The 24,064-nt window shown below is 37.7% G+C and overlaps 2 protein-coding genes across 3 annotated transcripts; one reads left to right on the forward strand and one right to left on the reverse strand.

Moving 5' to 3' along the window:
• Positions 1-12,005: 12,005 nt before the first annotated feature.
• On the reverse strand, positions 12,006-13,580 carry LOC113332321 (senescence/dehydration-associated protein At4g35985, chloroplastic-like). The gene is made up of 5 exons (XM_026578874.1): positions 12,987-13,580; positions 12,790-12,896; positions 12,496-12,659; positions 12,328-12,412; positions 12,006-12,222 (listed from the first exon to the last, which is right to left on the reverse strand). Exons 1-5 carry the CDS (start codon positions 13,578-13,580, stop codon positions 12,006-12,008), a joined length of 1,167 nt encoding a protein of 388 aa, XP_026434659.1.
• A 4,214-nt stretch (positions 13,581-17,794) lies between these two features.
• On the forward strand, positions 17,795-21,661 carry LOC113332511 (ankyrin repeat domain-containing protein 2A-like). 2 transcript variants are annotated; one of them, XM_026579051.1, is made up of 4 exons: positions 17,795-18,008; positions 18,109-18,201; positions 21,106-21,235; positions 21,341-21,641. In XM_026579051.1, exons 1-4 carry the CDS (start codon positions 17,916-17,918, stop codon positions 21,409-21,411), a joined length of 387 nt encoding a protein of 128 aa, XP_026434836.1. In that variant the 5' UTR covers positions 17,795-17,915; the 3' UTR covers positions 21,412-21,641. The 2 variants fall into 2 exon arrangements, with proteins under 2 accessions (XP_026434836.1, XP_026434835.1); XM_026579050.1 differs by having other exon boundaries at positions 17,800-18,008; positions 21,106-21,245; positions 21,341-21,661.
• Positions 21,662-24,064: the final 2,403 nt, after the last annotated feature.

Genomic DNA, 24,064 nt, shown 5'->3' on the forward strand with positions numbered 1-24,064 from the left:
ATAGCAACTAGAACCCAAAATAGCTAAACACTCCAAAACACACCCAGTCTCTGTGGATCGACCCGTACTTGCACGAGCTACAACTGACGACCGTGCACTTGCGGTATTACTGTAGGCCCGTTTCATTTCGCTTAATTTTCACACACTTCCGGGCCCACCAAGTTTTTGGCGCCGCTGCCGGGGATTGGTGCTGTGTTTTTCTTGTTGTTTTATTAGCTATTTTGTATTTCATTGCATAGCATTTGCATCTGCATCTGCTTCACTTCATTTGCTGTTGGACCTGCTGTTCTGAACCAGTTTTTCCTCTGCTGGGACGCCACCAAGGAAAAGAACCAAAACCCAACTGGGTTTTTGCAACAATATCAGAGCAGCTGGGCTGTGCTTAAAAGGTAACCCATTTAAGAGAACCCGAATTGTGGGCTTCCAATTTTTAATTGTGGGCTTGTAATATTAAAGCCAATTCTTGGGCTTTTTATTTTCTGTTGGGTTTGTAATTAATTTTTGTGGGCTTGTTTGTTTAATTTGTGGGCTTGTTTTTTTAATTTGTGGGCTTGTTTAATTTGGACTTGTATTCTGGGTTTTTAAACCCAGCTGAGCTTGTAACCGATCACGCTAGGTTAACTCGTTAGTGGGCCGAGTACCCAAATTCTAGGCCGAGATTTTGGACTCAGTTTCACCAAACGTTTTCAAACCAGCTGAGCCAAAGCAAACACAAAACCAACAGTGGGCGTGCTCCCATTTCAAAAAACCAAATTTTATTTTCTTCATTTTATTGTTCTTAAAAAAAAAAAAAAAATTCTTTTGCTCCCAATTTTAAAACCAAATTTCTACTTTGCTCCCATTTTTAAACCAAATTTTCTTTTTCAAATATCTCCCGACAAAACCAAATTTTTCCCAAAAAGTCCAATCCCATTAAAAACCAAATTTTCTTGTAGATAATGTGTTAGTTAAAATTCCTTTTGTATATATTTTGCTAATATGATCTCGGCTGAAATATGTTGGATTTTTTTTCCTTGAATAACGGAGTTTTAATCGAGTTTTCGCCGTACAATCGGGTATTCTCTCTCCTTTTACTCTACTCAGCATGTTCCTCTTCATATATTGTTTTATAATTCTTTCCATATTTTGAAACATTGAGGACAATGTTTAGTTTAGGTTTGGGGGTATAGAGTAGATACCATGATAATATGCTATAATTGAAAACGAACTCCATCTTTTTGAAAAAATTGAAAAATTCCAAAAAAATTAGAAAAATGATAAAAACATAAAAATGGAGCTCATTTACCTTGAAATGTTGACTCTTGTGCAAATATGTAATTATTAGGAGTCTTAGTCTAGATATTTAGGCACCCTGATTCTAGCACAATTCACATAGTGATAAGAAATTTGCACGCGCACGATCTACCAATACATGTATGGCCTCGATCTTCAAGGTGTTTGATAGGAAGTTACGATTGCCAATCACTTTAGAATACTGAACGAAACTTGACTAGCTTGTTCTTTGGTTGGTTGGGATAGAAGGTGGAGGTTACATTAAGAAAGACACCATCGAATTTAACTGGTGCATCAAAAAGGGCTACCTCTTGCAAAGTGTCATGTAATCTTTGTTTCCTTTTGTATATGTATCAAAAGTGTTTATATGTCCAAATCAAAAAAAAAAAAAAAAAAAAAAAAAAAAAAAAAAACGATGTATATATTCAGAAAAAAAAAAAATATATCAGAAAAATACAAAAAATCAAGTATTTATCAATTCCATCATCTCTTGTTCCAAAAATAAAAAGAGAATAGTCAATGTAAATAAGAGTCATGTAAGAGTCTTTGTTGTTTCATTGTAATAAGCAAGGAGGGTGTATGCCATTGATGTACAACGCGAGTAATTGTGAAATACCTCCAACTCATTCACAATTCTCGTAAAGTCCGGATAGCTAGCTAGATTTCGACCTTGGTTCTTAGCCTGAGAAACTATCTCTTGGTGATTAGTAGTCATAACATCCGATCTTTCTTTACACATGTGTAGATACACTTTACACTCTTATCACATGTCTTTTTTTATTATCAGTGCTAGGATTGTGCCTTTGATAGCTAGATTGACATCTCCATTTTGCTGTGAGCTTAAACTGACTTGCACATGTCACATTTGATGGAATATGAGCTTATATTTTGACCTAGAACTTTGTAGGTACGTTCTAAGAAAACCTTCACGAGACTTCAACTCGTCCACTAGGGACACTTAGTGGTTTAAAAGGCTTAGTGCATACGCTAAATGCATTCGAGAGACCAGCGACAGTGGTATAGTTAGGATTTCCTTAGTTTTGTTTTACTTGAGGACAAGTAAAATTCAGGTTTGGGGGTATTTGATGAGTGCCAAATATTGTATATATTTGTCCCTTTTATTAGCATTTAACTCATCTTTTGTGCATTAATTCTATATTTTATCCCATATTCTGTATTTTCATTGTTTTCAAGAATAAATATTTTTCTTACTTAATTTTGCATTTTTAGGTAATAAATAAAGTCTGGATGACTTGCGGAGCGGAAAAGAGCTGAAGAGTGGTGAAAAGCCGGAAGAAATTACGCAAGGAAGCCGCGAAGAATGGTGCGCACAAGACCAAAATGCTAGAAGTGGGCTCAAACAGGAAGAATTGTGCTTAAAGAAGATATGGGCTTGGCATACCCAAGGCCCAAAACCCTTACCCAAACCCATTTTCTATATCCATACCCGCCTCCATTCTCAGCCGTTAGATGGGATTACATCGAAATCCAATGGTCTCTTCAGTAGAGTGGATCAAAATCCGAGGTTCTTGTCAAACACCATAGTGCTTAAATTCCAAGCCTTCAGATTAGATTGCATTTGAATCCTACGGTTGCTCCTATGCATGTGCATCAAATATCGATACTTCCGCTAAACACTACAGCACCTAACCTCGATCTTCGCCGTTAACTTCGTTATATCAAGGCATCCGACGGTCGCTATCAGTCTCTTCACTTGGAGCCATCCGATCAATCCATCATTTTCACATCCCACGGCCCATCTCACAAAACATCACCACTTGATGTCCCCGCTTCACACCGTAGAACCCGATACCCTATACCCAAACAAACACTTCCTTTCTCCCAAAACAGTCGAGCTTCTTCCCCTTCTCCCAAAATCAGTTGCAGAACCACCACCACCTCCATGCCCTGTCTCTGCAAACTGTCACTACCTCGCCTTCTCCACCACCATCACTTCTTCCCCGACCGTACCAGATACCACCATCACGTCCCCTTCTTCTCTAGCCATCTATTACATCAACTTCTCAACCCGACAACCCTAGTTTAGAAGTTGATGAAATAGGTGAGGTTAGAGACAGAAATTGAAGCAGCCGAGAAGAGCAGGAAGGTCAGAGGAAGCATGGGTCGAGACTACATGGAAGAAATTTCCTCGATTTGGGTGAGTATCACTAACCCTAATTTCTCTGTAATTTGGGGGTTTCTCTAGAAACCCTAATTCATGTTGGGACCGTACCAGGAGAGGATTAGAGTAGGGAAATGGGCTCAATTAGACCCATGACATTAGAAAAACAGTAAACCTAATTGTACTGTTTTATTTTGGGATTTTGGGAAAATGGGTGATAACCCTAATTTGATGTTTTGGGTATAAATAGAACTGGAGGGTGTGTGTGAGAGAATATGCTGGAATAGCTAGTGTCCAGAACTTTGTTCTGTTAATGTTCTGTGTAATTTCAGTTTTCTTTTACAATCTTTTTGTTCACTGTTTCTTCCATTTTTATGCCCTGTTCATGTTTATCTCACTGCTAAGTTAACTGTTAATGTTTATATTTGCTGTTTAATTTAAGTTAATTTCCTGTTTAGGGTTTGTTTAAATGTCTGTTAGTATCCTGTTTAGGTTTAATTCCATGTTAGTTCACTGTAAATGTTTAATGTTATGTTTAGTTCACTGTTAGATAGTGGAATGCTAGGTTAGAGCCTTAGGATGCATTGTTTTGATTGAGCAATGGGAGAAATTAGTGCTCATAGCAAGCTAATTCTCTTTCCATTCCATTTGTATGCTTAGGATGCATTGTTTTGATTGAGCAATGGGAGAAATTAGTGCTCATAGCAAGCTAATTCTCTTTCCATTCCATTTGTATGCCTAGAGCCACTGCCTTGGCCTTGCATTGTCATCACTGTTAGCTTCACCATCTCCCCTGCCCTTGGCTTAGGCCTTGGTTCACTTCCATTGTTCTCTGCTTGTAGCTGCAGTGTCTTTTGTGCTGTTTGCTTTTTCCATTGTAAATTTTCATCCTTTTGCCCTGTGTTGCTTTTGCCCTGTGTTGCCCTGTGTTGCTTCCATTGTAAATTTTCTCCATTGTCTTTGAATTAGGCTAACTGCCTCTGTATTATTGCCCCACTGTTTTCTTCCCCTTGCCTTGTTCTGCTGCCTTGTCTCTCCCTGCTGCTGTGCGCTTGCCCTTTGCACTGCTGCATTGCTTTCCTTCCTACTGCTGCTGCTGCTGCAACTGAGCTTGGCTCACAGCAATCCAAAAGCCCAAGCTCAGTTCTCAGTTCAAGACCAAGCCCAGGTTTGAACCAAAAGTTGAAGCCCACTGTCCATTGTTTGTACAAACTGAAGCCCAGTTCATTAAGGCCCAGCCACAGTTTAGGTTAAGGCTCAAAGCCCAATTCAGTCAACTGTGGGCTTAATCCAAAAGCCTGAACTCAATCAAAGGCCCAAAGCCTAGTGCATTTCAAGACCAACTGAGCCCAAGCTCAGTTCATTTCATTGTTAAAAACAAACCCATTAGACCCAATTTACTCAAAGGGTATTCAAAGCCCAACAACAGCAATTTAGAAACCCAAAATAGCTAGAAACTCCAAACACACCCAGTCTCTGTGGATCGACCCGTACTTGCACGAGCTACAACCGACGACCGTGCACTTGCGGTATTACTGTAGGCTGTCTTTTGCTCTTATTTTATACATATCCCAAAGCCTACCAAGGGTCTGTCTTTCTAAGACTATTCTTGAAACCTAAGATCACGTAGTCTTTAGGGACCTTTTCGATCTCATCACAGAGTTTTCTCCATCGTGTCACCAGGGAACGAAGCGGCTCGTTCAATCCTCTAGATATTTAAAACAGCGCATCAACTTCTGGTCGGATTCGACAATTATGAATATATGTTTCTAAAAATAGCTCGGATAGATGAGCAAACGACTTGACTGAGCCTTTGGGTAGATTATTGTACCATAACAAGGCTTCATCTCTTAGACTAGCCGGGAAAAATTTACATAACACCACATGGTAGAGGTCCCATTGGGTCAGTGTCATACGATAAGTCCTAAGGTGCTCAATTGCATCTCCTGCTCCTGTGAACGGGGGTGTGAACACCGGTAAGGAGCACTTCCTTGGGAATGGTAATCTTAATAGATTTTCGGATAAGGGAGATTATCCTGCTTCTTGCATGACCACTGCCAACTTCTTGTTCTCCTGCTTCCCTGTAACTTCTCTATACATTACCTCGAGTCGGTTGGCTCGGGCTTGGAGTTCGTCCTCATCTCGCCTGGTTTCGGCCTTCTTTCTCCTTCCCAAAGCTCTCTCGGGCGAGAAAGATGGTTCATGGGGCGATGCCTTGATCGCCCTGAGTCCTCATCCGATTGTTCAATGTATGACACAATCTTAGAGCGAGTTGACCTCGATTTCTCCCCTCGCTTTGGGTTTATGGTTGCGATATTCTCGGTCTCGTAGTCAATATTTACTTCGTCGATTTGGTTTTTGTTTCGTTTGTATTTGGGATCAACATCTGATGAACCTTCGGATAGTCTACCCTCGTGGTCAGGCACACCTCTACTTCCCTTAGGAAATCGATCCGTTGTTTCCTCGTTCGAGGTGTCAAGGATGTTAATTCGTTCGTCGTCTTGCAGATGCTCGAAAGGGTTTTCCTTCTCCGGGACTTATTCAATGGTGGTGAGTGGTACCTTCTTTGTTACTTTGCATTTTAGCATGCGGTTTCTCCGTTCTAGCTTTCTATTGCGCCTTTCTAAGTTCATCATTCTCTTATCATGTGCCTCTTGGGTTCTCAGGATGGCTTCAATTGCAGCATTAACATCGGCAAGGTCTAAAGGGTTGTCCTTCTTGCTGCTTGTCTCGGCAAGCAGCTCAACCCTCCTGGCTGAGTAAGACGAATATCGTCACGCTTCTCGAAGAGGTTTTCCTCGCCTTCGGAGCTAGAATTATCAGTTAGTACTTCCCGATATTGGTCATCGGGTTGTCCCTCGCCTGGGATCAGAGGCTCGCCTGGCTCCATATCGTCGAGTCCTTCTGTTTGGGCTCTACCATTTTCTCCTTGGCTCGCACGAGTAGATCGTCGCGTTACCATTACCTTCCCTGCAACATATGCAATAATACTTAATTTGTCTTTTCTTTCAGAAAAGTGGGACCCTATATTTGCAGGTCACATGCAATTACTAAGTCATAATTCAGACTGGACAGTTTAGTATAGGAAGACTTTCCAGTAGATTTTGGAGACATATGAAAATGTCAAAACATCCCTGTTTGCATGAGGTGTTGATGATGGAGAAAAGGTATTTTTACAGTCCCCTTTTTTCGAGGAAATATCTCCTTCAACACTCCATACCCCTATAGGGAAAGAATCTAATTATGACGATTGAGTACGTTTTCCCATTCTAGGAAATATATCTCATCATATTTTAACTTATGATTTCAAACAAAGTTTTGAGTTTGATGACTGATTATATACTCATTAATTCCTCCCCTTGACTTAAATTTAAATTTTTAAGAAGGAGATTCCAAGATTTTGGTGAGTTTGATGAAGAACATCATGAAAAGTTCGTCTTTTTCAACTCTCATAAGTTGATTTCTTCCTTATGTAGCTTACGGACTAGCATCTCTTCCCAGCTCTTTCATGGAGGAGATCATTTGAGTACCGAAGTGTTTAAAACTTCATATTTACTCCGATATACAACTCTCCTGAGCTACTTGAGGAAGAATCTAAAAATCTTGAAAATAACAAGAAATCTTAAAGAAAAATAGTGAAAAAACGTAGATCTGTTGATCTTGAGGTTCTTCTAGACTTCTTAGATCGTGAAGATCGTTTTTGAGTCCGAGTTCTACTCATTCATCTCAACAGAAATATACTTTGTAGTGTGAAAACACTTCTCTTACAGAGATTATGAAAACAATATAGAGTTGTTATTAGGGAGGTAAATTATATCTTCATACCTCCCTGTTTCTAGCGCCAAAATGTAGCTGCATATTTTCTGACTACTACACCCAAGTAAGATTAAAGACTAAAAACTACTTAAACATACAAGATTCATCATGAACAAGATGTAAATAACATGAAATGTAAAGATTGACACAAGCATATAACGTGGTTCGGCCATAAAAACCTACATCCACGGAGAAGAAGATGTTTTCTTATTGATTATAAGGTCTTTCCCTTGAAAGTGTTACAGATCTCTTCTAGATTTATCACTTTCTCTCTATCTAAATCTCTCTCAGGAATTCTCTGTAGAAAGACCATCTAAGATTACATAAGTTGTCCATCTCCTGGTACATGGACTGGTATTTATAGACAGAATAAACTCGTGGTCGCTTGATCGTCCGAGTTGGTGAGCTGTCATCCTTCATCCTGGCTCCCTCGGACTCGCTCTATACCGTCCCTCGTGATGGTATACTTGGTTCTCCCTCCGAGTTGTCTTTCTCTCCCTTGGATCGTGCTTCCATCTTGTGGAGAACCTCGTGCTCCATCGCCTCTGGGTCGTAGTATAGATTGTCTGAGTCTTCTGTCACGATGCCCAACTACCCAAGTCCTGTTCTTATCCTTCATTAAATGCGGTCTTGCTTTTTAGACTTGACCGTCTGAGAAGATTAGACCTTCATACACACGCGTCATTCATGTGGCGTTTGTGCAGTTGCCTCGACTGAGACAAATCCTTCTCTCAACGAATGATTCGGTGCTTCAACCTCATCATCTCATCATATATTTACCCCTTGGGATGTCGACACGTGGCCGTCGGGTACTTTACCCACACAGAAACTTGGCCGCGAATAAAACATTTCTTCTAGAAGTGCTTTACAGATATCTTGCCAACGAAGGTTAGATTATCTCGATCAGGTCATCATATTGATACGCAGTGCCCCCTTTGCAACCAATTTGAAGAAAGTGTTATGCATGTTCTCTTCTCTTGTCCTTTCTCAAGGGAAGTTTGGATGTTAATACCTGGAGGATCGTCAGTTCTTTCCGACATACACAACACAATAGCAGAACTTTTTGAAAGTTGGATGCAACATGGTTTACAGCAGAATTTACCAAGTGAATGGATGAATACAACAATGGTGACTACTTGGATCATTTGGAATACAAGATGCGATGTGCATTTCCAGTACTTGAAGATTGCTCCGCAAACAGTGGCAAATAAAGCTATAAACTTTTCTAGTTACCTAGGAAAACTTTACAGTAGACAGCAACATAATAGTCAGTTAAAACAGCCATCCATACATATAGAACAATCATGGAAACCTCCATCTTTTCGTTTTGTAAAATTTAATTGTGATGCTCCATATGATTTAAATAATGGTCTAACAGGAATTGCTCTCATTCTTCGTGATGATGCAGGAAACTGGAGAGGAGGGCTCTCAAAGTGCTATGCAGGAATAAGAAGTTCTGAGCAAGCGGAGTGCCTAACTTTCTTGGATGCAGTGAACTGGTACGTAGAATTACAACTTTCAGAAGTTGTAGTGGAGACTGATCTCAAAGGCATAAAAAGTTATATCAACAATGCTGCCCAAGTCATCTCTTGGGAAAGTGAAGCTATCTGATACGACCACGTTTTATGGAACATGTCAACGGTGTTGACCCGATGCGTCACTCAGGCATATTTAATATATATGATCCTTTATACGGGTCAAGTCTCTCAAGATTGTGGAAGCCACCCTGGCTAGCAAGTGAAGGACGCAGCGAGCACACAAGTCCAATGGAGGCACAAGGCATTGGATAAGCATAAATTATTTATTATTAGAGATAATATATTTAATTAGGTATTTTATTATATTTTAAGTATTTAATTATTTTATTTAGAGTTTATATTTGTTTGGAATAGTATTTTAGGAGTAGTATTGTTTTCTTATTTTCCAAGTAACGTAGCCTATAAATAGGTCTTATCAATTGATTAATTATAAGAAGAAAATTATTAAGCAAATTGCTACCCTTTGGTTTATTGATTTCTTTGAATCAAGACCTTTTGAGCTTGAGTTGCTGGCTGTTGATTAAGAAACAAATTGTTTCTTATCACTATCTTGCTTGATGCGATACATAAACTTAAGTCTTTTCTTAGATGGTCTGTTTCTTTTGTTCCTAGAAATTGTAATAAAACGACTGATAAACTTGCAAAATATTGCAGGCAGCATAGAATATCCAGGGTTTGAAACAATAATCCCCTGAAGTTATTGAGTCTATGTTAATGTCGGACAAGTTTTCTATTTCTCATTAATGAAATATCTTATTTAGCATAAAAAAGAAAAAAAAAATTCTCGAAAGAAAGAGAGTTCTCTTTTTCAGGTGCCTCCTGCTTAATTAATTATATACAAAAAAAGAAAAAAAGAACTGTTTTTTTTATTACACCTACAACTTTGTACTATCAGTTTTTTGTTTTTGATCATACAACTTTGAATCACATAAAGCAATAATGAGTTACATAATAACCACGGTGAAATATAAATAACTAGTAAACAGGAAGTAAATTTTCTGCGAAGGTAAAACATGGGAAATCAAACAGTTGGTCGGCGATAATGTTCTCGTCAATGAATGGATGGGTTCCATCTAATTGAAGCTTGTCGCTAAAACTCTTCTGCTTCCGGTTGTAAAAGTAGAATGAGAAAGGATCAGATGATCTCACGATAAAAATGTTTGTTCCTGGAATGGGCATTACACAAGCCAGGGATCCAGGTGTCCAATCAAATGGTGGCATTAAGAAAGAATCCTCCGTCCAAAAGTAATTAGTGCTGCTGGTAGACGACTGACTCGTATCATCCTTCCTCTTGCTCTCACTACTCTTGTCTTGGTGGACGTATAAAGTACACATCTTCATCGAAGCATCGTGGTTCTTTATCCGCCGATCAGCGATTCTGTCAGGCCAACGAATCTTTTTAGCTAACAGAACTAAATGACCATTGACGTCCATTAATTCAGTACTATAAGCATATGGAGCACGAATATCGTCAATGATAAAATTAGGAACCGAAATTACTCTAAATTTTTCCAGGCCAACGTTAAATTCAACAATCACTGGGTATATTCATCAGACCCAGCATGCAGTCAATATATGGAACCGTTTGCATAAACAGAATGGTGGGTAAGAAGCTTATAGGGAGAGATTGGTGGCACGGCATCTACCATTCTCCATGTATTGTATCTGACGGTCAAGACCTCGCAAAGCCAATCTTCGCGATTCCCAACCTGCCAGTTGGATAATTCTCTAACCCAAAGGGAAATCACTTTGTGCTCCTTGGTGGCAGGATCATATCCAAAAGCATACCGCATTAGATTAATATACCTTACATGATAAATGGCTAGATCACCATGTTCATCGGTTGCTTGTATTGTCAATGCTTCTTCTTTTTGTTACTGTTTAACTATTGATTTAATCCAAGGTGTTGCGACTCTGGTGCTGGGATTGCATATGCAGACCTCATAAGCGTCAGTATCTACGCAACAAATCAAACCATTGACAGGTTTGAGAATAGACACATATGGCCTTCTTATACTAGGTACTTTACTGTGAATGGTGGCTCCTTGTACTCTACCACCACCACCTTCAAACAGTAAATGTAGTTCTGCTAACAGAAAAACGCGTTCTCCGTATGTAAACACAGGGGACGGGATGATGAGAAGGGACGTAACTGCACCACCACTATGACTTGTTTGTGACCGAGCATAGTGTAGATCGATGAAGTGTTGGTCTTTTTGAATCAAAGTTTGCCAAAGTTTGCATACAGACTTGAACCTCATGAGTGATTTAACAGGGAGTCTGCTCAGTATCTCAACCAATATCAGTTCATCACAAGCAGGTAGAATATGCCATGGGAGATTATTTTGATGAGAGTTACCACCCTCCCCGGTGTGAATATGATTATTCCTGCTACTATCGTCAAGAGGATCCGGAAAGTTGGTCGGCAGACACCGAATTAGAGGATGGAAGCCATTATTACCCTTCTTCATCTTTCTCCTTAGAACTTTATTTATTGCTTTTATAAGCCAAGCCATTATTGCATATCAAAGCTTTTTCCCTCTTCTTATGATTTATACATCAAAATTTTAAGGTCCAACTTAAAGCTTCCTTTTATCTGGGAAATTCTCATAAACCAACAAAAGTCCTCTTTCCATAATAGGGTCCTTTTAAAGTCAAACGGTGATGGTCATTGAGTCTTGACCGTTAACGATTTCCTACGGTACTATATTGAAGTAGTTGCCAATTTACTTGCTTTTATTGTGATTATTATGCTGATTTAATTCAGGATATTTGTGAAATCAATACCATCTTTAATATAATACTCTCTCCGTCCTATTTTACTTACTTAAAATGGTTTTTGCACACAGATTAAGAAAAGTAGAGAGAGGAGATTTTTTTCCAAAATTATCCCCACACTAGTATTTAAGATGTATCTAATTTTTTGGTCTAGTAGAGAGGGAGTATTTAAGATGTGCATGGAAAATAGAATTACCTGATACCAACATAGGGATAAATTAGGCTAAAATAGGGAAAAATATGAAACTTATCGACTAAATTAGGACAAAAATAATGTCCAATTTAAGAAGTAAACTAGGACGCAGTGAGTATTACAATTACTAATTTAAATGGGAATTTGGTTTTCTTAGAGGCGAGGATTCACAATGTTGGCTAATTTCATTGTAAAGTTGAGAATACCAAATTACACATGGAATACTATCTTCAATATAATTGTGGTTGGTTAGGGAGTAGAATTGTGTGAGGAATACTTATCGAGCTCAAAGGTTCTTCATTATTGCATTCTTCGCCATTGTCGTAGAAACAGAGGATACTGGGTCGATTGCGCCTTGGATTTTTACAATGTTGAAAGCAGTGCTTGCAGTATGCCCTGCAATAGCAAATATGTCTTCTGTTGCCTCCCCTGCACTTTCTCCAAATATGTTTATAAGAACCAAAATAGCCAAAATAAGTTGAAGAATTAGGGGAAATTTAAATCTTATGTTACCAAATTATCATAAAAATGTAACCAAAAGCACACAAAAGGAAGTCTATGGGTATCAGATATGAACGGTAAGGTGATTACATTTTGAGTATCCTTACCTATTGCTGACCATTTTGGCTGCAGCTTTGGATGCAGCAGAAAGCGCTTGTTTTTCGGCAACTTCAGCTGCATCAATATGCCTGCCTGTATTCTCAAGAAAAATATTAGAGTGATTTTCTGACCATTAAGTTAGTGCTAGAATGTGAGAAAGTTAGTGTTTTACTTACCGAAAGTACCGAGAGAATCCAAGAGGACCTTTCCAGGTACCGTGGCTAGAATTTGTTTCTCTGCATGGGAGCTGATTGGTCCTACTGCTGATTCAGTGCCCATCTCGACGATTGTAAGTACAGTCGTGCTACTTTTCTCTGTCATATCTGAAAATGTCCTGACCCTGATTAAACAACAACGTATCTGAATATGATACATATTCTTGATGGTCTTTAATTATATAAGCGTGCAACAAAAACAGTCATAAAGGAAAAAATAGCGTTTCAGGAAATATTTCTGCTTGCCGATGTTACCTTTCTAAACCCTTAAGGAGTGCACTCTTCTTCGTACCATCTGTGGTTTTCTTGTTGCTCTTGTTGTTTTCGGTTTCGGTTATAACCATTGCTCCTCCCTTTTGAACCTGAATTTTTATGTGGCAGGTCAGTGCTAGAATCAATTTAACTTAATAATTATCACAGTGCACCCACAGAAAATTTGAGGATTTAGTTACCTGTTTGGTGCAGACATTGCTCAACTTGAAAATCCCTTTAACAATTTCATGGGATCTGCTTGGTATTGCTTTTTCCAGGACTGCGTCGTAATATTTAATCCTTGGTGCAAGCTCAGCCCAATTAAGAGCTCGAGCATCAGAAGTAGTTCCAGAAGTACTGGGAGAAGAAACCCCAGAGAAGCAAGAGTGTTCTTTAAGAAATGAATCAAGATCAGTCAAACCACTAACGTCGGATTGTTGAGAGAAAGAAACACCATAGCTAAGATTCATATCTTCCATCTGCAACGAAAATAAGTAATCAAGCGCATCAAGTTTCACCACTGGTTCATCTTTCGCTAAAGGCCATTGAAGTTCATCACCAACCTTAACTAAGATAACTGAAGGTACATTCTCGTCAGAGTGCTTAACGAGATTGAAGTATTCTTTGGCTATTTCTACAGCTTGTCCTTCTTCAACCAAATTTACTGTACATCCGGGGATTTGCAACACCAACGCTTCATCGAGTATTGTGGTAACTGGGGATGGTTCAAATGCATTTTCAGGTGAGGTTTTGTTTGAAGATGGTAGACTTTTACTACGAATACTGGCAGACATCATGTCAACCGTATTTGTTAGGTTTTGAAGCAGACCTAAAAAGAAAGATGGAAACTACGTTAATTTGCAGAGGATTATATAAGATCATACATAGGAGGGAGAAGAGAAGATATTAGATGATGTTTTAGGACATTGATAAGAAAATGTCGTGCATATTGAATTTTTCTTTCCCTTCCTGTGGAAGTATTTCACGTCAGGCAGAGTGAGACTTTCCGTTTCGGTTGTGGATGATTCTATGTTACTATATCTTGTTTTGGATAATTCAACTATTCCTACCAGGACACTTACATAATCATCAGTATTGGTTAGCCATCTCATCTATCATCTATGAGAGGATTAGGTGAGATTTCCAAATATTAAGGAGAAATTACAGATCCATGCATGGTTTTTTGATATGCACACAAGATTTTTGGGTGCTGAACGAGACCCTTCATCTGCAGTCAGTCTACATTTCTAACCAAAGTTAAAAGCATGGCCGAAGAAATGCTCGGTATTTAGAGTGACCAATTCAATATAACGAAATTTAATTTTACTAATTTTCTTGATTTTACATTTGGCTTTGTCAAGATAAAAAGAATAAAGAAGAAAATTCAGTAAGTATCACATTTCAGCAATTTAGAAAAGTTCATTTTCTTAGATTGTAAACTGATTTCTATAGACGACCAAATACAGAATGACGAACTCAAACTATAGCGAGAGTCAATTTTTCCAAAAAAAAAAAAAAAGTCAATACTCGTGAGTTTAGAATTTTTACTTCAACAAGAAAAGAATGCCAGAATCCAAGACAAGCTCCAGATCAAGCAATTAGAAGATCAACTTACAAGATAAAGATGGGAAGTGGACTTCAACTAGAGAGGAGCTAAAACAAGTCCTTCTTCAATACTACAATGAGCTCTATACCTCTTCCAATCACATCATTGATGAAGATATTATGCAGTTGATTGAACCATGTATAACAGAAAAAGAAAGCAATCTTCTAATTCAAACTCCATCAGATGAAGAGATAAAAGAAGCAGTTTACTCTATAAATTCTTGGGCATCTCCTAGACCAGATGGCTACCAAGCAGGCTTCTATCAACAAGTTTGGGATATAGTCAAAAAAGAAGTTACTCAGTTTATTAAAGATTTCTTCATCACATGTGAATTTCCTTCTAAAATAAATGAAACATTTCAAGGGCTGATACCAAAGAAAGAAGTTGTGACCAAACCAGAAGAGATGAGACCAATCAGTCTATGCAATATATCCTATAAAATCATAACCAAGATATTATCCACAAGACTCAAGCCTCTACTACACAAATTGATCTCTCCATGACAAGCACCTTATGTCCCAGGAAGACATATACAAGACAATGTCGTCATAGCACAAGAAATGCCCATTTTATGAAGAAAACTAGAGCTTCTCAAGGAATTGTTGGGGTTAAACTAGATATGGCCAAAGCTTTTGATAGAATAGAGTGTAACTTCCTTATCCAAATCATGAAGCAGTTGGGTTTTTCTCCAAGATGGTGTGATCTCATCAAGCACTGCATAAGCACTTCATCATATCTCTTCTTCTAAATGGTACACCTACAGAAAGAATCTTCCCATCCAGAGGACTAAGGAAATGTGATTCCATCACTCCATACTTATTCATATTATGCATGAAAGGCTTTAGCAGATTAATTACCAAGGCAGCACAAGAAAAATTGATAATTCCAATCAAACCAACCAAGTCTAAGGAATGTCCATCCATCTCTCATATGTTCTTTGCAGATGATTGTATTCTTTTTACTGAAGCTAGTAAGGAAGCTATCACAAACCTCATACAAATTATCCAAAAGTTCACTTCTTCTTCTTCAGGTCAGATGGTCAATTTGGGGAAGTCAAGTATTTTCTTAAGCAAGAATGTGACACCTCAAGATGCCAAAGAAATTTCTTCAATGTTCCAGATGAAGGAAATGGAGCTCAAGGAAAGGTATTTGGGAATTAATCTTATTACTTCCAGAAATAGAGATCAAAATACAGATTATGATGTGGAGAAAATGAAAAATATGCTTCAAGGATGGCAGGGAAAGCTTGTAAGTCAGGCAGGAAGAAGTACACAAATCCAATCTTCACCAAGTTCACCTGCACAATATCATATGAGTGTTTTTCTTCTTCCAGATAAAACTCATGATAGGATTAACAGAATTCAAAGAAATTACTTCTGGAATAAGAAAAAGAAGAAGTACTTCTTCCCAATTTCTTGGATTTCCATGAGTAAACCAAAGAGATGTGGAGGTCTGGGGTTCAAAGACTCAAAAATGTACAATTTAGCTATGCTTACTAAGCTAGCTTGGAGGATGGTAACTAATCCAACAGAAAAATGGGCTCAATTGCTTAAGGATTTATACTTCCCAAACAAAGATCCGGATGATATCTCAAAAATCTACAGCTCTTGGGTTTGGAACAACATACAGCAAGGTCTCAAAATTGTTAAAAAGCATTACATATGGGAAATTGGTGATGGCAGATCAGCTAAGTGTTCAAGCATAACTTGATAAGTCATTTGATGTTCTTAACTCTCAAGGTACTCATATTCAAGGAAATGAAGAGCTAATGGTGGTTGATCTCATGGATGAAGAATCAAAGAACTAGAATGTTAACCTTCTCAATCAAATCTTCAATCAAAACCTGGCTCATAAAATAAGATCCACTAGAATACCAGAAGAGGGTCAAGATAAACTAAGATGGTCTCTTAATAGATGTGGCAACTTCACTGCCAAATCTGTTTACAAAGAGCTAAGCATCAACAAGAATCAACTACCACCAACACACAATATGAGAGAACAAGATTGGCTGAAGCTGTGGCACATGAATATTCCCTACAAACTACAAAAATTCTTATGGAAGTGCAGCCTTGATGTCTTGCCAGTTAACAAGAAATTTGGCACCTACATAAGAGATATCAACAGTACTTGTCCAATGTGCAACAAAGATGAAGAATCAAGCTCTCATCTTCTTCTAAACTGTGAATTCGCAGATGTGGTTTGGTTTGGAATGTCCTCAACTCTTCATCACTCAAAGAACAACAACAAGTCTCTTCAACAATGAATAAACTCTTGGTTCTCAAATAGGAACTCATTAGAAGCTAACAATCCTGATCTAGCTAACATAGCTGCTTGCATTCTCTAGCATTTGTGGAAAATTAGATGTGATAGAGTCTTCCAAAACAAAATCCATCATCCTAGTCTCCTAGAGAAGTCATCCAAAAAATTAGGTCTTATATTAATGATAACATTATAACTAGGAGTAGCATAAGTAAAATAGTTGTCAGGAAAAAAGAAAATTGGCAAAGATCTCCTAGAGACTGGCTTAAGATTAACATTGATGCTTCTATGATTTCTGACTTTTCTAAAGCAGGATTTGCTCTAATAATTCGTAATTGTACAGGAGGATTCATGAGGGCAATGGCCTTCTCAGCAGTATCCAGGGATGTGATGCAAGATGAAGCTATGATTCTCTTGAAAGCTCTGCAATGGATTAAAGATCACAATATTCAAAGAGTCATAGTTGAAGGTGATAATGTTTCTGTCATAAATGGTTGTAATGGTAACTTAGTAGGTGTTCCATGGGAAGATCATAATCTAATCTTAGAGTGTCAACAAGTCCTTAGTGGCTTGAGTTAGTGTGTAGTGTCTTGTGAAAGAAGGGATCGCAACCATGCAGTAGACTTGCTTGCAAAACATGCGAGAAGGAGCATAAGAATGCAGTCTTGGTGGGAATCACCTCCTACTGAATCACCTCCTAAATTGCCTTCTCTAAAATATTGTTGCCTTTTTTTGAGCATCAGTGAAATTCTCAGTAGAGAAGGCAACAATATTGCTCCAGAGTCAATTTAGTTTTCTGTCAGTCTTCCAGTTTATTTCAGTTGCTTTATGTCTGTTGTGAGTCTTGTGAGTGTTATGGTCTCAAGTGCGTCTGTAATACTCCTTTCTCTTTAATGAAATTTCTTTATGCTCAAAATAAAATAAAAAAAATAAAATAAAATATTTACTTCGGTGGAATCAAATAAAAAATTGGTACTTATACCGAGATCCCTAAACATCTAGTCCGGAAATCCGGTCTATTACGGTGTGTCCCATCAAAATATAACTGAAAAAGTAATTGAATCTTAGCCGTTAATCAATTCTCCTCAAATAGGATCACATGACTCCTCCATACTACCATATACATTTTATCAATAATACCCCAAATATCTTCTTCCCCAAATTTTCTTTCTGCTACAAAAATCAAATAAACACAAAGCCCTAGCCTAGGTTGAAATACAACAAAATTTTAGTACTCTCTAACTGTGGCGCAGTTCCAATTGCAATGATAAAGTTAACAAGAGTTTCAGGAAAAGATGGAAGTGCTAAGGAGGAGTTTCTGAATGTTCATAACTATGTCAGAATCGATAGTCCTGAGGTTTGTGATTGATTTTCTTCTTTTTGATTGTTTATTGATTACGGTTTTTTCTTTTAATTTACGATGATTGATTGGTTTTATTCTACTGTCAACGTAATAGGATTTGAAAAGGGCACTTGCAGCCGGAGCTGATAAAGAGGACAAAGATTCCATTGGAAGGACACCTTTGCATAATGCGTGCTCACTTGGTAAGGTATGTTGCTACTCCTTCTCTGCTCTTGTTACTTCTTGTGTGCAATTCAGTTTCGCAAATAGTATTAGGTTTATTCGAGCTCCAATTAATCCAATATATGAATTAGACGTTTAATTAGAAAAACAACATCGTGGAAAAATCTGGCGTGCATCATTACATAGTGAAAAACAGATGCTTGTGGTTTGCGTTCCTCTAGGCAGAATGTTTATCCGTAGACTCTAGTTGCTAACTTTTTTTTCTTAGAGGGCAGCTGATAGTTCTGAATAATCTTGTTTGGATAACTAGGGGCTTGCCTCAGTGAGTAATCTCTCTTTTAGTAACCAGTTATAGCACGATTTCATATATAATTAAGGTTTTACGAGCCACAAAACGAGAAGACGGATTGTTATCCATGACAGAGATTAAGTTGCACAAATTTAATCTTTGGCGTTATACCGATTTCTCTTGAGCTTCAGGTTCCAATTGAGTTCACTAGCAAGAATTGTATGTTCTGCACTTGTGCCCTGTAGCAGTTTTGTGAAGAGGTGGGAAAGAAATAGCATCACCAATCATCACATCACAAATTGAGAGTTTGATTTGTAAAACAAGAATCTTGTGTGGAGAGAGATTAAAATATTGAGACGGTTTCTTTCACCAAAACGTTTTAGCACGATGTTACAGATAATTAAGGTTTCACTAGGTGTAGGTATCCACACAACGTTCAAGGAATATGAGAAGTTAGAAATCCAATGATTCGGGGTTAGACAGATTTCTCTTGAACTTCAGGTTCCAATTGAGTTGACCATCAAGAAATGTGCTGTGCGTCTTTGTCTGCTGTATTACATAGTGAAATAGATGGTTCTAGTTTGGGTTCCTGTAGGGAGAAGGTTATATCTAGTTGCTAACTTGTCTAACCAGGCTCGCCTAAGAATAATAACATCTTAGAGGGCAACTGATTGTTTCAAATCATTTTATTAGGACAACTAAGGGCTTGCCTCAATGGATAATCTCTTTTTGAATAGCCAGATATAGCACGATTTCATAGATAAGGTGTTACTAGGCGTATATTTCCGCAACACGTTCTAGGAAGATGAGAAAGTTAGAAGACGGATTATTATCAATGACAGAGATTAAGTTGCACAAACCCAATGTTTCAGCTTTAGACAGATTTCTCTTGAACTTCAATTGAGTATACCATCAAGAATTGTATGTTCTACAATTGTGCCCTGTAGAAATTTTGTATAAAGTGAACAGCAGATGCTTGTGGTTTGCATTCCTCTAGGGAAAAGGTTTATCTCTAGACTCTAGTTGCCAACTTTTTTTCTTATAGAGCAGCTGATAGTTCCAAATCATCTTATTAGGATCACTAGAGGCCTGCCTCAGCGAGTAGTATGTTGATTGCCACAAAATGTTGGTGGAAAATGAGAAAGTTAGAAGACGGAATATTATCATTGACAGAGATTAAGTTTGTACAAATCCAATGTTCCAGCGTTAGACAGATTTCTCTTGAACATCATGTTCCAAACCATCAAGAATTATGTTCTGCAATTGTTCACTGTAGCAATTTTGTAAAGAGATGGCAAGTCCGCCACCATCACCAGTCACCACATCCAGATGTTGTATCAAACTGCAGCTCGTTTTAGTAATGGCAATCCAAAGACTGGAGCCATATGAGAATTTGATTTGTAAAGCAAGAATTTTGTGCTGAGAGAGATTTATTATTGAGATGATCACTTTCACTCACAAACTGTCATTTTCTTTTGAAAATCTCCAGAACCACTTTGGGAGGAATGCCACATTTATACACTGATTAGGTTTTGATCCCCAAATGGGTATATTCAACTCTATACTTTTCGTGTTGCCAAAAGTCGCTCCGTTACTAATCACAGAGAAATTAAGTATAGAAATGCAACAACATATTCACCTTCTCCATTTTGTACCAAAACCATATCCAGTTTAATCACCAATCCAGGCTTGTTATCTCCTATTCATCGGCAACAACTGCACCATCTGTACTGTAATCTGCCTACCTCGCAAGAAAGCAGCCTGATTTTTTGAACTGCTTTGAGAGCCTTTGCAATTATCTTAAGGATTTCTTGGGACCTGAAATTTCCAACTTAGAGGACCAAGATAGTCTGGTCAAGTATTTCACTTGTGACCTGAAATTATCCTACAAGGTTTTGTTCATGCCATCTAAATTATTTCAACTTAAATTGTTTTTTCTTGTTGTTGTTGTTGTTGATGGTGCTGCTGCTGCTGCTATGGGTGATAATCCTTTTTAATCTTGAAATGATATACAATTAGTCTTTAGAAACATACATCGCTACAGCTTGTGGGTTATGTCCTATGGCAGGCGGTACAAAATTTTCACATTTGTTAACTTTATATTGACAGTTGAATGTGTGCTGATGATATTTGGTTGCTTATAAGAAAAGAGTTTCCAAAAGCCGCTCTCTTAATAACAATCACAGAGAAAGAACGTATAGCAATGCAACAATATTATCCATTATCCACCTCTTCCATTTTATGCCAAAACCCGTAGCCAGGAGTACTGAATCAATGTAAGACCAACTGAGCTCTGTTAACAAGCCAGGCTTGCTATTTCTGAATCTGAGATCAACCATTTCATTGGCAATAACCACACAGTTGTAATCTTCCTATGTTGCAAAAAAGCAGCCTGATTCTGTGAAATTACTTTCTCTGTCACCACTTTAGGTCTGTTGGTGAGATCTGTTGTGATTATCTTGTCAAAATACAGATGACTGTACCACTTGTATACTTATATTTTATATATGTAAATTTCTGCTAAATGGAGCACTTTATTTTTGCTTATATTTTTGAAGCAAAATGGAGCAGTTTATGTTTCTGAAGTTGTCAAATTTCTGTTCATAAAATTAAGCAAACCTGCTTGATGTTTTGTACCAGGTGAAGTGTGCTCAGGTCCTCCTCGAGGCTGGAGCAGCAGTGGATGCTCTGGATATTAGCAAAAGTACTGCTCTTCATTACGCTGTTGGTTGTGGATATCAAGAGTGTGTGCAACTGCTTTTGGATAACGGTGCTGATGTGTAAGCTTAGTCTGCGTCTCATAAGTGTCCCATGAATTTGTTTGGACCAGGGCATTCAGTTGTTTGATTTTCTATTTTTATTTTTCCTGCTGCAGCAATCTCCAAAACTCGGAAGGCAAGACAGCATTCGATGTTGCCAAGCAGTTCAACCGCCAGGAGATCCTGAAGCTGCTTGAAAAGTATGCTCCTGCTTAACTTCGTCTCAGGTGTCATCCCTATACTTAGTTGTGTTTAACCATATTTTCCTACGTAACAACAGTATTTTAGTGTTTGGATCTTGGAGCTACTTAAATGCTACGTCTTGTAGCTTTCCAAATTCTGCTTTACTTTGTTCTTAGCTGGTTGTATATTAACAATTAAGACCTTAAGAGATGCAAGCTTTTTACTTTCAACTAAGGTATAAATTTTTGGTTTCAACAAAAGAAAAAGAAAATGTTCATTAAATCAGCTGCTTCCCTGGGCCTGGCCCGGCCGACAACAATTAGCTAGTGAACTTGTAATATCTTGAAATGCCTTTGGTCCCAAAATCCGATGGTAGGGCACGTGCCCCATCCAACTTACCAGATGATGAATGAGTCATGGCCTTTCACCAAAAAAAAAAAGGTGAATATTACTGTCAAACCCATTTTTCAGTTTTTTTCCACTATTAAATCCATGGCCAAAAAACTTCACCCTCGCACCCATTTTTTCATGAAAAATTATCACCAAACCCAGATTTATCTAAAATAATGTTTTATCAAGGAGACGAGAGAAAAGAGAGAAATTTTTCCAAAAACCTTCGAAGCAGATTGATTTTTGATCTTCTCTCGCACCAGAAATACAGAAAGATCTCGGTTTTCGCCATCACCATCACCATCATCATCGTTCACGGCAGAAAAACTAAAAGGACGAAAAATAATGATTAGATGTGTCATTAAAGACCAAAAAGAAATTGTTAGCTGAAGGAATCGCAGGTCTTCAAAAAATGGTTTTTACATGATTCGAGATTTGGTAATTAATCATTTTCTCAAAAGCCCTAATTGAGAAATCCCCAATTCTTATTAATAAATTTTAATTGAGATCTGGTAATGATGATTTAGTACCCGTTTTTATCATCTATTCGGTGTTTTGGTTTCTTTATGATGAATTACTGTATGATACTTTTTATGATTGTTCTTAGATGCTAATTTTTCAGTGAATTTTGTATACTTGTTTAGCGCGTTTTGGTTTGATTTAGTTGGGGGACTGCTAGAAAGTGGGTGCATTGTTGTGAGGCCTAACGAGAAAGCACTGGTATTGCTAAACAATTATCTGATGTTATTTTAAGGTTCATTTAGTTTTTTTGGTAAATATTTTTTGATTCATTTTGAATAGAAGCAATATCATAGTCAAATTTAAGGGATTGAATGGTTTAAGTGGCAACCTCTTTATTGTTCTGTTTTTTTTATGTGTCTGCATACTCTAGTCACTAAACATGTTAGGGAAGAAAAACTAGCTGTCACAAAATAGTTTGTGTTGTCGATCGCATTCAGTATATAGTGCCTGAGAACTAGGATTTGTTAGGATTTTATAGGGTGAGCAAATGTCGGGCAGAGACATTAAGTAAGATAGATTAATCCTAACTAGGTAATGGGGACTCAGTCTCAAAATAAATGATGTTGTGAAACGTCATTTGATTTCTTGTACAGAAGAATTATCTTCCTACCAAGAAAATTTGGAAGCGGAGAAGAAACAGTGCCAAGAAGAAGAAAGTAACAAAGATTAGATGTTTATCGGGGTGAAGCTATTGGAATATCAACGTTGCTCTCACTGCTGGCAGAAGTACTAGATGTTTCCTTTGACATCAGGCTGCTAATGCTGCTTAGGTAGATAAGAAAGAAAGAATTAGATTTAATTTCTTAGTCTACATTGAAGTTTCTTTTACTAGTGCTGTAAGTTTTAAATATCGACTTTCAGACTTTGGATGAAACATCCAAATATGTCGTGTGTTTTTCAATTTTAAACGGGTTCTTTTAAATTATATTCTCTTCTCAAATATGGTTGTTTAGATTCATAGACGTGGCTATATTAACCTCAAGTCTTGCAACTGTAATTTTGTGATAGTATAAATGTCCACACATTTTAAGAAATTTTTGACTCAGACATAAGGATCTTTGCTTATAGTATTACACAGGCCGGGCTTTCCATGGTGCTCAACAAATTTCCAAGATGTGTATCAAGTCATGTCTTATGTTAGATAAGTGTTTTGTTAACGGCTTTACATTTGATTTATGTTCAACCCACTAATTATGTTGTTACTGCACAGATGCAAAAATCAGCAGCTAGGAGGCCCCAACAACAACAGCAATGTTCGCAGTACCAATTTTTTTTGTTAAGATGCAGGAGAACGAATTTTTACCTTTATTTTAGGGCACTTCGAGTCCTTTTCTGATCATTTTGTCAGTGGGGTACATTGTTCATGTTTCTTCTCTTATCTACATAAAATGGTGGATAGAGATGGTGCTACTGAACTCGAATGTACTAGTATCCAACAATTACCTGCTATGCATCTAAAAAAGTTGTCGCATAACTTATTATGCAGTCGAGAAAATGGTTGCATAACACATTATGCAGCAATTATTTTATTAGCTTGAATATGAGATGCTGAGCTTGGTGTGAGTTGGTTGTGCTGCAGGTGTTATGCATCTAAAAAATTTTGTTGCATAACTTGTTATGCTGTCGCGAAAATGGTTGCATAATACGTTATGCAGCTATTATTGTAGGTGGATGACAAGTTATGCAGCCTTTTTTTGTTGCATAAATTGTTATGCAGTCCAGAAAATGGTTGCATAACACGTTAT

The sequence above is a fragment of the Papaver somniferum genome, unplaced genomic scaffold (assembly GCF_003573695.1).
Source record: "Papaver somniferum cultivar HN1 unplaced genomic scaffold, ASM357369v1 unplaced-scaffold_131, whole genome shotgun sequence".
Taxonomy (NCBI): domain Eukaryota; kingdom Viridiplantae; phylum Streptophyta; class Magnoliopsida; order Ranunculales; family Papaveraceae; genus Papaver; species Papaver somniferum.

What these genes read in the sequence shown, in the direction of transcription:
- LOC113332321 (XM_026578874.1), bottom strand. Translation starts at nt 13,580, where the DNA reads ATGTCTGCCAGTATTCGTAGTAAAAGTCTACCATCTTCAAACAAAACC. An exon ending in CTCCTTAAGGGTTTAGAAAG is followed by an intron (nt 12,660 to 12,789) that starts GTAACATCGGCA and finishes TTGTTTAATCAG; the next exon opens with GGTCAGGACATTTTCAGATA. An exon ending in GGATTCTCTCGGTACTTTCG is followed by an intron (nt 12,413 to 12,495) that starts GTAAGTAAAACA and finishes TTGAGAATACAG; the next exon opens with GCAGGCATATTGATGCAGCT.
- LOC113332511 (XM_026579050.1), top strand. Translation starts at nt 17,916, where the DNA reads ATGATAAAGTTAACAAGAGTTTCAGGAAAAGATGGAAGTGCTAAGGAG. An exon ending in TCAGAATCGATAGTCCTGAG is followed by an intron (nt 18,009 to 18,108) that starts GTTTGTGATTGA and finishes TCAACGTAATAG; the next exon opens with GATTTGAAAAGGGCACTTGC. An exon ending in TTGGATAACGGTGCTGATGT is followed by an intron (nt 21,246 to 21,340) that starts GTAAGCTTAGTC and finishes TTCCTGCTGCAG; the next exon opens with CAATCTCCAAAACTCGGAAG.